Consider the following 16,455-nt stretch of genomic DNA (forward strand, 5'->3'; position numbering starts at 1 on the left):
CCATAAACAATTAAAACAGTTAAAAAAGAACTAACATTGAGTTCCATGACATAAATAAGGAAGCTATGCTTTCTATGCTTCAAAATACATGGAAATAGCTCTTGTATGGCTTCAACAAATTAATTGTCTTCAGTTGGCCCAATATTTTTATGTAAAAATATAAAAAACAAGTAATATCTGTACTAAACTTAATTGATAAAACATTGAATGAAATTAACACAAGCCTACACAGGATTACACTAATTCATCTAAAAGTCCATTTGCAAAGACTGAACAAAACACTGTTTAGACACCATGCATCTGAACACTGGGCCTTATTTTTCTTCATTTAATTCATTCATCTCAGAGAATCAAATTTCAGGATAGTACCAGGCCTGGATAGGAACAGGCAATTTCCCTTGTAACGACAACATTGCATGCTACATGACAGTAGACATCTTTAACAGTGGGAAAATTTGAGAGATGAAAGCAAAGTAATCACTTCAAATTCAAACAAGTACTGTCACAGGAACATGACATATGGCCCAAAAGCGTTTTACAAAAAACATTGAAGGCTCAAGACTCACCTACTTAAGACTTGAACATCTCACCTCTAAAACAAAAGGGGTCATTTGCTGTTCAAACTGCCTACAAAGTATGAAGCTCCAAAGCCCAGGTTTTCATTGATTTTTTACCTTAATCTTTGACCCACTGACCTCAAAATCAATAAAGGTTAAATCTGAGATATCCTTGGCCCCAACGTTCTTCAGTTATTGATCAGAAACAGGTTTTCTGCTCAAGGTCAGCCTGACCTTAGCTGTTGACACATCGACCATAACACCTAAAAGGTTCATCTACTAGCCATGACCAACCTGAGCCCCATGTTTAAGGTCCCTGATTCTGATTATTGATCAGAAACTTAATATCATTAAGACATTGTCTGTTGACCCACTGACATCAAAATCAATATGGAACATTTACTGGCTATGACAAACCTACCTACTAAGTTTGAGGTCCTAGGGGCCCAGATTTCTTCAGATATTAATCAGAAAAAGATTTTTTAGCTCAAGATCACTACGACCTTGAGGTCTGGCCTACTGATCCCAAAATAAGTAGGTTACTACTGGTCATTACCAACATGCCTACCAAGTCTGAGGTTTCGAATGTTCTTCAGTATTTGATCAGAATTGGGTATTAGCTCTATGTCGCCACTACCTTGACCTTTGGTCCACTGATCTCTCCTGATACTGTTCATCTGCTGGCCATAAAGTCCATGGGACTAAGCATATGCAAGTTATTGACTGAATCGTGGGGACAGACAGACACAGAAAGACAGACAGACAGACAGACAGACTGATGGTCTGTTAACTAAATGCAGCTAAATGGAGGCAAAAAAATCATTTTACTGTTAGACACTTATGTCTAAGGGCAATGACTGTGCCAAACTTGTGACTTACTCTTTTCTGTCAAAGCAACATACACTGCGACTTTACATAATTGAAAGAACCATCATGGGAAATTTTCTGTAACATTTTCCGACAGAGAACCAGCTAATGTAATATGTCAGATGAGTTTAATCGTTTTACAAAATATTTGGGTTAAATACAACAAAAGACAAGATTGCATGTTAAATGACATTAGTGAAGCTAAACCATTGCCAAATGGAGACGATGTGGGAAGAATATCACATTGATTCTTGATTCTGAAGCATTCTTAGACATTACCAGTCATTACCAGTCAAGACTCTGCTTTAAAGGCATGCAATACAATATTCCACATTAATAACCAAAGAAACTTCTCTTTTTTTGTTATTTTCGCATAAAATAAATAACAGTTAACAAAGCCTCCCCAGTTTTGATGAAAGAATTTCTGCATGCATAAATCGTAAATAAATAAACTTTTGAATTGAAGATTTAAAAGTCTTTTTTTTTCGTTATAACCCTTAAAGTAGAAACAATTCTGCAAATAATATGAAGCTTTATTATATTCATCATAAATCTGGAAGCACTATAATGTTTGGCAAAAGATGCTTGTCTATCATAACAGCTGTACTCCACTCTGCTGACGTCATTGCTTAACCAGTACCATTGCACACTGTTTGAATGACGCCAGTAAATCTTGATATCTAAAGATTTGGATTTCACTTGAAAAGTGCTCCAAAAATTCCCTCGAGTAGGATAAAACCTCCCCAATTAAAATACAGTGTCAATAACATTATTATATCTATCTGTATCCTAATGGCGCTAAGGAATTTATATAAAGCCCTCAGAAATTCTCCTATAAGCGTATCATTTTTTTATTCATAATTTTAAGAGATCATAAAAGAAATGAAAATGCAGTACCCGTCCCTCACAGAAACATAAGAAAAAGAAGTCTTAATAAGGAGAAAACAAATTACTATGGAGCCAACATTCCCCAATCACCGATCTTTCTTTCCCAATAAATCAAGGGGCATAACTCAAGGCAAGATTTAGCCAGGGATATGGAGTTTGCTAATTTCAGTCATAGGAATTAGTCTTGTGGATGAACAAGTCAGAATTCATACACTACTGCTTGGCCAGATTTCATACACTACAGCTTGGCATTACTATTTTGAACAAGCCCTCCTGTATAAAACCCAGAATTTGAGCAAGTCGTAAAGCATTTTACCAGTGCAGGGCTTACAGGCTTGTGCTAATTTTGACCACTGTACTATAAGAGCAAATATGGTCATAGAGAACATCTATTTCAAGATTCATGCTGATATCTTCAATATATAAGCTTTTATAAGACAACAGTTATAATGCCACCCTTGCCAATGACACCAATAATTCAGAAAACAAATAAGGTCAAAAAACAACAATAGCTTCGACTGGGAAACCAAAATGTTTATCAAATTCTGTTAGGAAATGCATTGCGAGTCCAAGAAAATTACATTCCTGACCAGAATATGAACCGTTCAATCAGGCAGTGTTTTTTACAGGGTAATCAAGTTGAGGGGCAAATTAAGGAGAGGGATGCACAACTGTGTGACAGAATTTATCCACAAATAATTTGACTTCTCCCCAGCTCAATCTCCCAGGCAGTGACATTCTGCAAAGGGCATTTTCATTATAAGGAAAATGAACACAGGCAATTAAATGTAACTCTCAACATTAAGCCTCGACATTTATTTAGAATATGGTCAGTGTGTTTAGCATTATAACTCCTTTAAAATCGAAAACATCCCAATTTGATAGCCAGCTTGTACAACTCATTATAGAAAATAACCAAACAAATTTTGCTGATCTGTACACCATCTCTGAACATAGCAATATCAACCCATCCTTAATAGGGCGCACAATGTAGGTTGATGCAAAGATTATTTTTTTATTTGAAAGTATTATTATGTTGAACTCATTTTAATTTTTATGTTTTGATTTAAAATTAAACAAGAGATGTTAGTGAAACATTTATGCCCCCTTGGGAGCCAAATTGTTAGTAGGATTTGGACACTTAAATAAAATATGGACAATCAGAAAACCTTTTTTCAGCTTACAGTCACACTGACCTTGACCTTTGACCCACTGACCTCAAAATCAATAGGGTTCATCTGCTGGTCATGACCAATAAGCCTACCTAGTATGAGGTCCCTGGGTCAAAGCGTTCTCAAGTTATTGATCGGAAACCGTTTTTCATGTTAAGGTCACACTGACCTTGACCTTTGACCCACTGACCTCAAAATCAATAGGGTTCATCTGCTGGTCATGACCAATACACCTACCAAGTATGAGGTTCCTGGGTCAAAGCGTTCTCAAGTTATTGATCGGAAACCGTTTTTCATGTAAAGGTCACACTGACCTTGACCTTTGACCCACTGACCTCAAAATCAATAGGGTTCATCTGCTGGTCATGACCAATACACATACCAAGTATGAGGTCCCTCGGTCAAAGCGTTCTCAAGTTATTGATCGGAAACCATTTGGTATTCCGACCGACCCACAGACAGACAGACCGACCGACCGACCGACATGTGCAAAACAATATACCCCACTTTTTTCAAAAGGGGGCATAAAAAGCATATAATTTGTGTACATATATATTTGTGTAACATTAGCCTTCATATATGCAGGTTTTTAATTAATGGCTACCTGGCCACAAATTCCCCATTTAAAAAGCACACAAATATTGCCATTTTTTCAATACACAAAAAATAAACCTTTTTGGTTTTGATCATTAAAGTTAAGAGCTATACACGATGATGCATTGCATTAAAATAAATGCATCCATCTATATTGTGTGCCATTAAACCACATGGTAAAACGTTGGAAACCAGAAAAGTTTTTTTACAATACATGCATGTGAACTGCAAACAATAACCAATTGCTATATTGTACATCATTATAGAACTCAAAGAGATTATTCCCATCAATCTTTATCTCATAAAACTCAGAATAAAAGATAAAGAAACCACTGGGGGAAATTAAAACACAACATGGCTCCCAGGTGGCACACAAGTAACTCAAAGACATGATGAAGCACTTTACATTTTCTGAAAGAAAGAAATCTGTAATTCATGACTTTAAATACCTTTTCTTTTCAAGACCGGTTACAAGGTACTGAAAAGCAGAAACCTTGTCTGCCTATTGTAAATGAGAAAAACAGATTTGATTATTTAAAATATATCTTTTTTCCTTATCAGATATTTTTCCACAACCACAAATGAAATGCTGTAGAAGGTATTATTTCATTTCAAATCATTTTCTTATCAATCACAACTTTAATGCATTCACAATTTAATGCATTTCCTTATTAGGTTTAGTGCAAAGACATTAGATTCCACAAAACATTCTCTTTGTCAACACTCCAGAAAGCCCCAAAAGAGCCATAGAACAACTTGGATTCATTGAATACTAAAATGATATCACATTTCTGCACTTTACCATTGCCATAAAATTTGCCGAAAGTAATGGACTTTTAACTTAATGCTGAATAGCTCAAATCACAAAATTTCTCAAAAGGAAGAAAGAAAGAAGAGAAACAATGAACATTTACAGACACTTTTTTGTTTTAATAGACATTGTTTTGTTTTAATAAAGTATTTTTTAACTTCTTCTCAAGAGAAAAGTTATGTATTGGAAAGTATATATGTCGTTCTCTTACCATAGAGGATCCTGGGGTTATTACCAACAGAGCAAGAGGACCCTGGGTTAATTATACCGACAGAGCAAGAGGATTCTGGGTCAATTACCCACAAAGCATGGGGATCCTAGGTGAACTGTCCACAGAGCAAGAGAACCCTGTGTTAACGGGAGCAGGACTTTTCAACCCCAAGACTTTTCAACCCCTTTTCAAAACGAAGACTTTTCAACCCTTAGACTTTTCAACCCCTATTTTAAAGACTTTTCAACCTCTACCTGTTTGGACTTTTCAACCCCTAAATCAAAGACTTTTCAACCCCTAGTTGAAATATTTTGATAGCCATATTGAAGACTTTTCAACCCCTATATCAAAGACTTTTCAACCCCTATTATTTTTGTCAGCCAGGTGTTGTCTTTTTCATTGTTTTTGCAAGAAACTTAACCAATTGTTATTGAAATACAATTAGAGATTTGTATGGCTTATTTGTTACACTTTTCTCCAAAGTATTGGATGAAATTTTCAAAGGCTTTGCCTTGATTTACTAAGCACTTGATGGTTAGGTTTTTTCAAAATAATATTCCGAACATTAACAATGGTACGGTAAAGTAAGATTTTGATATTACATATCTCAGCGAATTCACATATATTATGTACAATGTTATTACCATAATTGTGTTCTTTAAATAACAAATTTGAATAGTTGCAAAAGAAAATGAATGCAAAGAAGAATTTACGGAACATTCTCCTTTTTGTGCCTGTAGAATGCCAATAAAAACCTGAACTTGAACATTTATAAAACTTTCATTGCTTTTAAAAAAGGTCAACAGTGGAAAGATTTTTGTAGTACCATATTGCTATTTCAGTACAGTTTGATTTTAATTCTTGATAATGTATTATCTAAAAATTCAGAGTATGCGGGTATAAATAAATAAAATATATTTTTTGTTTGATTTTAAATCCTGAAAATTATACACAAAATGTATCAAGCTGGCCATAGTTTGGAATGATGGCCATGATATTAGAACCTTAATTAACTGTCACTTTATAAATATTTTCATTCAATTAATTGATGGAGCAGTACCATGCACATAATATATTGTGTGAGGATTTCCTCAGGGAGATAAGGAAGATTTATGGCTAAATGACTAAATAGCTAAATGGACAGTCGAGCATTTTTTTTACTTATTTCAATGTAAATATTTAATGAATTATTGTATGATCATGTGTTTTAAGTATGTATATTTTGTATGTATTACATATTTTTTGTTTGTTATATTTTTAGTCTTAATATATTCTTGATTTTTAAAAGAAATTTCAAAATAAATTGTTTACTGTTGTAGTTATTTTCTTAAAAAGGTGAGAAATTAAGGGGTTGAAAAGTCTTCGTTTATTAGGGGTTGAAAAGTCTTTGTTTAAGGTGGGGTTGAAAAGTCTTAGCACTTTTAGGGGTTGAAATGACAAAGGGGTTGAAAAGTCTTTGATTTCACAAATGACAAAGGGGTTGAAAAGTCGTGGGGTTGAAAAGTCTGACAGCCGTGTTAACTATCCACAGAGCAAGAGGATCCTGGGATAATTACCCACTTAGCAAGAGATTTCTAAGTTTATTACCCACAAAGCAAGAGGATCCAGGGCTAATTAGCTACAGAGCATGAGGATCCTGGGTTAATAACCAACAGAGCAAGAGAGTCCCGAGTTTACTACCCACACAGAGCAAGATAGCTGTTCATTACCCACAGAGCAAGAGGATCCTGGGTTCATTACCCACAGAACAGAAGGATCCTGGATTAATTAAGATAATCCAGGTTAATTACCAACACAGCAAGAGAATCCCAGATTAATTATCCACACAGCAAAAGGATTCTGGGTTAATAAAATTACAAAAGGCTCTTTCTTGAGGTCTCTCAAAATAGACACAAGTACATATTTGTTTACACCAAAGTAAAAGACGAGGACATGATGTTTTCAAGTGTTTTACCAACTTGTGTTACAATCTAGTTATTTATAATATAAATTGCTGTAAACTCATTTTTTTTTAAAACCAATAATTCAATAGTTTCCCAAACAAATACCCAAGGTCATACAAAAGAAAAGAGCTTTGTTCAACTTCCACTGAATTGCAGAGTTCCTGGGTCCAGAGAGCGGCAATAATGTTCTTCCATGTGCACTGGACAGGTATGATATATTACCAACGTATTAACTGTTTGTCAATGCAAACATCCATATTGTAAACAATCAATACAAGTTTCCAGTGTCTCTAGGAAGGCAATTTTGCTTTCACATAGTAGAAATTTCAGACAAAAAACAATTTTTGTCAATTTTTGTATTATGTTTTAAGGACTTGGTTGCTTTTATGCCAAAAAAAAAAGTAAATGACAAAATGCTTTTTGAAATGTATTAGCTGCTCCAATGATTATTGGTTTTTAAGCATCTTGTTCAAGTAAATAATAAATAAATTAATCAGTCAAAATCAGTACTAAACTGATTTTAGTGTTTTTGCGTTTTAAATCATTCTTACATGCCAGCTTTTGTAGATTTTTTTCTGTAAAGGGAGGTAAATCTAACACCACACAAAATGGACAATGTCATATTGTTTTCAGTGGTTGATCCTAAGATTATAATGCTCTGCAGGCAGGGAAAAAAATGTTAATTTGATTAAGGCAACGCTGCCACGGTGGGTTTTAGTATGCAGAGCAGCAATGATAAAGGACAGTTAACTATTCAACAGAGGACGGTAAACAATGAATTATTCATTCTGCAATGTCTAGACTATCAGTATGACTGGTAATTTTAATTGCCAGTTTATTCAAAAGCAAACTTAACGATTTCTTTCTTGAATAATATGAGCTCTGATCAGAAATGAATCCAGCAGAATCAGACGAAAAAGCATGGAACAAAGTAACAAACATCAGACTATTTCATACAGCCGAATATTGGGAACTTGGGAGACAAATATGACCTATGACACTATAGGCGTCAATCTCCGGCATTTGAGTGCCTTTTATCCATGTAGCATTGATTTTACGTCAAACAAATTTCTCATATCGCAACAAACATAACTGACTTTATTAACTTTATTTGCCCATTAATGGGGAAATACGAAACCATTACGAGGATATTTTCATGTTAATTTCACATTTTCCCAAGGTCCTATGAACATTACTGATATACAACTTTGAAAATAGAGAAAGTGGCATTAAACACTTTAGAGCTCATCTTGTACAGAAAATAATAGTCACATAACAGGCATTTTGGAGCGCACGTTTCTGCTCATGAGTGCACAAAGGAGGCTCAATAGTCAAATCAATTTATAAACTTGCCCTATTCATAATCAAGACTCATTTTATCTAATGGCTATATTGAAGCTAAAGCCAACAATTGCCAAGTTAATTTGGCAAGATTTGACCTTGGACAAACCTTGAGCAAGTTTCAATAGCTTTAATATTTAAAGAACACCCTACAAATGACAGGAAAGTCCGCCCGGTTAGCTCAATCGGTAGAGCGTTGGACTATAAATCGGACAACCCGGATTTGATTTCCGAGCGGACCAGGTCACTTCTGTTGTGATTGGTTATGAAATCCTTTTTACGACCATTCGCACTGTACCACTGCCCCTGGCATGTACAGAAGTTGTCAGTTCCTTGCAGAGGTGAAGGCACCTAGTACTGGTTAACCGCCTGATAGTCTGCCCAGGATAGGTGTGCGGAGGTTGAACTGTCACTCTGGGTCCCTTCAATGTGCTCGCGCCGGGACCCGGAGTATAAACTACTAACACCACCACCACAATGACAGGAACTCATGCCAGTTATCAATTATTATCAAGATTGTTTTGTGTTTAAAGTGGCTGCAACTGTGACCTACTGACCTCAAAATCAAAAGGGGTTATCTGCTGGTCATGACCTGACTACCAAGTTTGAGGACTATAGACTCAAACCTTCTCTTGTTATCAATCAGAAAGGTTTTGGTCGACCGACTGACTGACAGACATGGGCAAAGCAATATACCTCCACTTCTTCAAAGGGGGAATAACAATTGGCAGGTGTGTTCTTAGAAACTACCAAAGAAACAAACCTGTTTAAGAGGTACTTGAATGTCGGCTAGAGTTGCTTCTGACACAGTGGGCCCAGCGATCTGAAAGAATAATTTACATATATAGCCCTGAATCATTGATATGAATTTAGAAATATACTTAACTTCTGATCACATTTATGTGTAATTGGTGAGAGTTATGAAATTTTACTAAATGTTTCTAGAACTTAGGCCCTTCTAAATTTCACTAATTCAAAGGTGCATCATTGGCCAAAACATTTGAAAGGAACAATTATATACTTTTAACATTATTAACAGCGTCAATCAAATCTGCTAGTGGCCTGTAGATGAGAAATCCTTTTTAAAGATGCCCTCTTATTCCCAAATAAGATGTACCACAATTAATACAATTGTTTTAATTTACCAAAAATGAATGAATAAATATCCAAAACAATGTTTTTTTATGAAGGATACTTTGTTTAATTTGAAATAAAGGTGCAGAAGACACTGTATTTCTACCTCATGAGATGAAAGATGATCACTATAAATCTTTAAGCACTCACCAGTCATTTAATATTTGCGAATTTTCAGCTTGTAAAAACACAGTTACAGTCTTGTAATCAGTAATCAATATTTTCATAAATGCATTATTTAGTTTAGTTTAAACTTATATAACTTTACAAGGATTGTGAAATAAGCTATTGCAACTTATATTAATCACTCTCATTGGCACGATGGTGGGCGAGAGTATGGTCTTTTGTTGTGGGGGAAACCGGAGTACCCAGAGAAAACCCACTTTGGAATCGAACCCGTGTCACCTTGGTGAGAAGCGAGTGCGCTAACCACTGCGCTAACCAGACACAAAATGCATTATTTAGTAAGTAGTTAAAGGTTTCTCACCCAAGATTTATGTTTGTTATACATGTGGATGTATTGACTTTAAATACTAGTGTCACTTTAACATGCGAAAGGCAAAATCTCAGTTTCATGGAGTATTTCAATGAATGTTTGTGCAGAAAGTTTTATTTGCAATTTTCTAGAACGATTCAGTCATAAAAAAATATTTAAAAATAGCTTTCAAAACTACAAAAAAACACAGCAAACAATTGGCTCCTTGATCTACTGGACTAGTTTTATACCTCCCACAGACATTACAGGGCTGTCCTAAAAAAAGATAAAACTGTGGAAAGAAATGTGAAATTCATTTATCTTCAGAATGTGCAATGCTTTGCATTTATCAGACAACAAACACCTACGTTATTACATATTTGCCAACATCCCTGCCCTCTCTGGCAGACACGTAAACGTTGGCCATCTTCTCAATCTTCTCCAAGAAAAAAATTATTGGCATTTTGGAACAATCTATTACATGAGAGGAAGCTTACCATACAAACGTACAAGATTAGTAGAGGAGATTCTCCAACAGATACAGATAATTTGTTTTTGTAACAGGATCAGTAGCTAACAATTACTGGCTTTAATAAGAGTCTGTGTGTGATATAGAACAATGGGGATTGGTACCAAGCAAGGTTAACTGTGTGTGGTATAGAACAATGGGAATTGGTACCAAGCAAGGTTAACTGTGTGTGATATAGAACAATGGGAATTGGTACCAAGCAAGGTTAACTGTGTGTGATATAGAACAATGGGAATTGGTACCAAGCAAGGTTAACTGTGTGTGATATAGAACAATGGGAATTGGTACCAAGCAAGGTTAACTGTGTGTGATATAGAACAATGGGAATTGGTACCAAGCAAGGTTAACTGTGTGTGATATAGAACAATGGGAATTGGTACCAAGCAAGGTTAACTGTGTGTGATATAGAACAATGGGAATTGGTACCAAGCAAGGTTAACTGTGTGTGATATAGAACAATGGGAATTGGTACCAAGCAAGGTTAACTGTGTGTGATATAGAACAATGGGAATTGGTACCAAGCAAGGTTAAACATTGTCAACGTCATTCCACTTTTAGTGTTGACCAGTTGCATGCCGTACTGTAACATTCCATGTTTTTTCTCTTTTCTGAGATACGGCACGTGCAATTCAATAAAAACAGCTTGACGTCAAGAGATTACAAATGGTTTTTGATTACTGGTTATAGCTCTGGCAAGAAACTCTTTCCAATGAGCATTTGGAGCACAAGTGGCATCCAGGATAAATTTACTGACACACGACATTGTTGGCAATGAAAATGGAAATTGAATATGCAGCAAATTGTACTGTCATATGGTTTGGCCAGAGTTTGGCACCAATAATTGTCTTACCACCAAGACTGCCAATACTGAACCCGTCTTTCTGTCTCGCACTGGGAAGCAGCCAACTGAAACAAACACGCACCTATGTCATTACCCCCATATATAAAAATGTGGTTAGGTTTCTCATTTCAACTGAAACCCAGCAACAATATTTATAAACTTGTTTTGATTGAACATTGAAAATAGAAGAACAAAAATATGTATTTGATATATGTTATGTAATGAACATTGAAAATAGCAGCACAAAAATATGCATTTGATATACATCTGTTGTTGTATAAATATCTTTACACAAATTTCAAAGAATAACAATTTCAAAGAATAACATCTTTAGTCCTGGATTAAGCTCAGCTCACTATTATTGTTGGTATAATTTGTGTAATGTTTGTATCCTAAAGAGGTTTTGGACTTTTAAAGGAAATTAATATGATGAAAATCCAGATAATCTAATTTTTATTTTCTAAAATCAAGTTAAATCAGAAATTTGGCTTTATGAATTAAGCTACTCAAGTTTGCTAACTTGGGCCGGATGACTGGTGATGCTTCAAGAGCAAAGCATTTTTGCAAACAGATAATTATGGTACAGACATATCATTAGCCTCTTGCCAATCGAAATCAAGTATGACATATCTTAGATTGCCCTTTGAGTTCATAAAAACTAGTGCCTTTGCTGAAATGAATACATATATATACACATGAAATCAGATTTATATAAAAACAGAATCAATAAGAATAACAACTTGGAAGCTATAAATGTAGTAATGAAACTACAGAAAAAACACCAAGATACATGATTCAGAACAATAAAGATCATTTCTACTGCCATCAATTTCAATCACCAGCCATTTTGTTCCAGCAGGCTATTGGTGGACCAATGCCTAAAAATACCGCTGCTGAATTCAGCATTTACAATCTTATATGATCAAGAATATGCATGGCAAAAGATAAATTATCTGGCATGTATTTTGTATAAACATAATGAAATGGATCTAAAGAATGGAAAATCTTATATAAATATTTAGTTAGTCTTTACTGCGTCTAATGAATGCTCCATTATTCAAATGTCTATTTCTTTAAAACCAGACAGGTAAACAAATAATAAAAAAAACATGATGCCATTAAAATGGGCATATTAAACTTCTTCGAAATATTTTCATTCAATTTGCAAATGCTTATCAAACTGTCAAAATATTTTAAGGTTTATAACATGTGAAACAACTCCATGGATTGTCTACGTGCATAAACAAGGCTATCACAATCTGAGACGGTAAACATATAAGCCAAGTCATTTTAAAATCCTAAATTTAGGGGATTTATGAGGCAGGAACCACAGAGGGATAATGATATTTATGTAACCTTGACCTTGTTAAAAAGCTGCAATATTTTTCAAAAGTCCCTCCTGATATTGATGCTCCATACCATCTTGAGGAAGGGGAGGAGAGGGGCAAATTAGTTTTTATTTATTTTAGAAATTATCTAACTCTTAAGGAATAGGAATAAAGGGCAGGTAATTAAAGGATTAAGGGATGGGTAACAAGTGTACCACAAAATGAATGGGAATGCTCATCTGTTCTTGTTGTGGCATAACTTGGCCATTATTAAAGTTTTATTATTTTTGAGTTATGGGCCTTGCTATCAGCCATTTTTCATGTGAATATGGTTTTTGAGCAAGTTAAAAGTTTTGACCATGCCTTGATTAGCTAAAAATGACTATAACCTTTGACTTTGAATCAACACATTTAGGACATAGATCTGTACATCTCCTGGGGTGATGATCAGTTGTGCCAAATTATTTCAGAAGCAATCCAGCATTTAAAGGGATAAAAAAAAATAGACCTTGACCTTGAATCAGCACTGATGTGTTGGGGTTAAAGGGCAGACCAAAACAGAGTAACTGACCTTGACCGGGAACCAACACTGCTGGAAAAAGCACTCTGCACAGGATGTTATATTGAATTTATGCCAAGTTATTTCAAACCGTGTCATGATTTGTAAAGTATCATTACATTACATTAGAAGTGGACTTCTCTTTGATGAAATAAAATAGCAAATTCAATTAACACAGAGCAAAGTTATCACTACAGTCAAATTATGCCAAGCCATTGCCAGCCTTGTTTTTCATAAAATTATGAGTCCATGTGAAATGTGATTTCAACTGCTGATTTTCGATACCCAGTAAACATCACATCCTTTTTTTATAATTGGGACATGTGTCATATTGATGACTGAATTATCTGTATTTACAAAGCCACTGCAGACGTAGAATATAAGATTAATGAATCCATAATTGTTCATAGAGCATGGGAATTTCTTCCAGGCCAGTTAAACATAGGCGCTGATAGTTTATAACTATCAAAACCCTGGTGACAATCTCTCTTCAATATGACAAGATTGATCAGTGTTCATTCTCCGGAAAATTCATCTGCAGAATTGGATGCCTGCTGATAATTTATTTATACAATCTACATAACAATTACCTCACAGAAAGACTGGTCCTGACAGATGCATTCCCCAGAGAGCCACTATAAAACACTTTTACCGCATAAAAATGCATCAGGCAAAGCTATTTGCAAAAGAATACAGTGGTGTATACATTGTAATTTTATGAAAACAGCTCATCAAATGTTTAATTCATCAAATTAAAGAGGACATCAATGCCAATTAACACTTAGTTCTAGACACATTGGAGCTGTTTCTCTTCCATACCAAAATGTTAGATGAAGTGCATTACAATTACATAACTGAAGTCCATTTCCTCATTACAAAAAAGTACTGCCATCCTTGTTAAAAGGCAATGAGAAATTGCTTTCTCCATATAGGTCTGACTATGACCCTCTACTTCTAAGGTGGCACATGGAACCCTATACCGCATAACAATTTTTCACTGACCCACTACCTCATGGTCAACACATGGACACCTAAACCACTTACCCTTTTTACCAGAACCACTACCTCATGGTCAACAGATGGACACCGATACCACTAAACTTTTTTTCCCTGACCCACTACCTCATGGTCGACACATGGACACCTATATGACTAAACATTTTTCCCTGACCCACTACCTCTTGGTTGAAACATGGACACCTATACCACTAAACTATATTTCCTTGACTCACTACCTCATGGTCTACACATGGACACCTATATGACTAAACATTTTTCCCTGACCAACTACCTCATGGGTGACACATCGACACCTATATGACTAAACATTTTTCCTGACCCAATACCTCATGGTCGGCACATGGACACCTATACCACAAAACCAATTCTCCTCCATTTACCTTTGAGTGGTTGTAGTGAGGTGGTGACGGCAGGTAGGTGTTGTGCAAGGCTGGGCGGTACACACTGTGCATCCAGCAATGATGGTGAACCACTGACAAGGACATTCCTGCAATACACACAAAACTTATATTGATATTTTCTTTGTACTCATTAATTCATTATTGTCATTGTAAGGCTGCACACTTCTTGTTTTTTTGAACAGATGATGATCCATCAAACAGGACATTCCTATAACAATTGTTAATCTATTGTTTATCATTCTTCATCTATATTTTTACTGGTTGTAAAATGACTGTGACAATAATGAAGTGTTCAAGAAGACAGCATGGCAAACTCCTGGCTCACAGTACAGAAAGCGACTGACTGACCAAGGCTTACAATAATGAAATGTTGTAGAAGGCAGGATGGCATACTCCCAGCTTGTAGAACCGATTGTGATTAAATGACCAAGACTGACAATAATGAAGTGTTGAAGAAGGCAGGATGGCATACTCCCAGCTTGTAGTACAGATGCTGACCGACTGACCAAGGCTGACAATAATGAAGTGTTGTAGAAGGCAGGATGGCAAACTCCCAGCTTGTAGAACAAATAGTGACCGACTGACCAAGGATGACAATAATGAAGTGTTGTAGAAGGCAGGATGGCAAACTCCCAGCTTGTAGAACAAATAGTGACCGACTGACCAAGGATGACAATAATGAAGTGTTGTAGAAGGCAGGATGGCAAACTCCCTGCTTGTAGTACAAATAGTGACCGACTGACCAAGGCTGACAATAATGAAGTGTTGAAGATGGCAGGATGGCAAACTCCCAGTTTGTAGTACCAATGCTGACCAACTGCCCAAGGCTGACAATAATGAAGTGTTATAGAAGGCAGGATGGCAAATTCTCAGCTTGTAGTACAAATAGTGACCAACTGACCAAGGCTGAGAATAATGAAGTGTTGTATAAGACTGGATGGCAAACTCCCAGCTTGTAGTACCAATGCTGACCAATATACTGACCAAGGCTGAGAATAATGAAGTGTTGAAGAAGCAGAATGGCATACTCCCAGCATGTAGTACCGATAGAGACCAACTGACAAAGGCTGACAATAATGAAGTGTTGTAGTAAAGACAGAATGGCATACTCCCAGCTTGTAGTACCAATGCTGACCGACTGACCAAGGCTGACAATAATGAAGTGTTTAAGAAGGCAGAATGGCAAACTCCCAGCTTGTAGTATGGATGCTGACCGACTGACCAAGGCTGACAATAATAAAGTGTTGAAGAAGGCAGAATGACAAACTCCCAGCTTGTAGAACCGATGCTGACTGACTGACCAAGGCTGACAATAATAAAGTGTTGAAGAAGGCAGAATGACAAACTCCCAACTTGCAGTACCGATGCTGACCAACTGACCAAGGCTGACAATAATGAAGTGTTGAAGAAGGCAAGATGGCAAACTCCCAGCTTGTAGTACCGATGCTGACCGACTGACCAAGGCTGACAATAATGAAGTGTTCAAGAAGAAGGATGGCAAACTCCCAGCTTGTAGTACCGATGCTGACCAACTGACCAAGGCTGACAACAATGAAGTGTCGAAGAAGGCAGGATGGCAAACTCCCAGCTTGTAGTACCGATGCTGACCAACTGACCAAGGCTGACAATAATGAAGTGTCGAAGAAGGCAGGATGGCATACTCCCAGCTTGTAGTACCAATGCTGACCAACTGACCAAGGCTGACAATAATGATGTATCGAAGAAGGCAGGATGACAAACTCCCAGCTTGTAGTACTGATGCTGACCAACTGACCAAGGCTGAC

General features: G+C 36.2%; 1 protein-coding gene across 9 annotated transcripts in view; it reads right to left on the reverse strand.

Moving 5' to 3' along the window:
- Positions 1-16,455, reverse strand: part of LOC128227583 (cGMP-dependent 3',5'-cyclic phosphodiesterase-like) — a 101,660-nt gene that overhangs the window by 72,694 nt on the left and 12,511 nt on the right. For all 9 annotated transcript variants that reach the window (XM_052938261.1, XM_052938263.1, XM_052938262.1 and 6 more), the window contains 3 exons: positions 14,651-14,757; positions 11,373-11,428; positions 9,148-9,207 (listed from right to left, as the gene is read on the reverse strand). In XM_052938261.1, the coding sequence (XP_052794221.1) occupies positions 9,148-9,207; positions 11,373-11,428; positions 14,651-14,757 (223 nt within the window). The remainder of the gene's footprint in view (positions 1-9,147; positions 9,208-11,372; positions 11,429-14,650; positions 14,758-16,455) is intronic.

This window comes from Mya arenaria, chromosome 3 (assembly GCF_026914265.1).
Source record: "Mya arenaria isolate MELC-2E11 chromosome 3, ASM2691426v1".
Taxonomy (NCBI): domain Eukaryota; kingdom Metazoa; phylum Mollusca; class Bivalvia; order Myida; family Myidae; genus Mya; species Mya arenaria.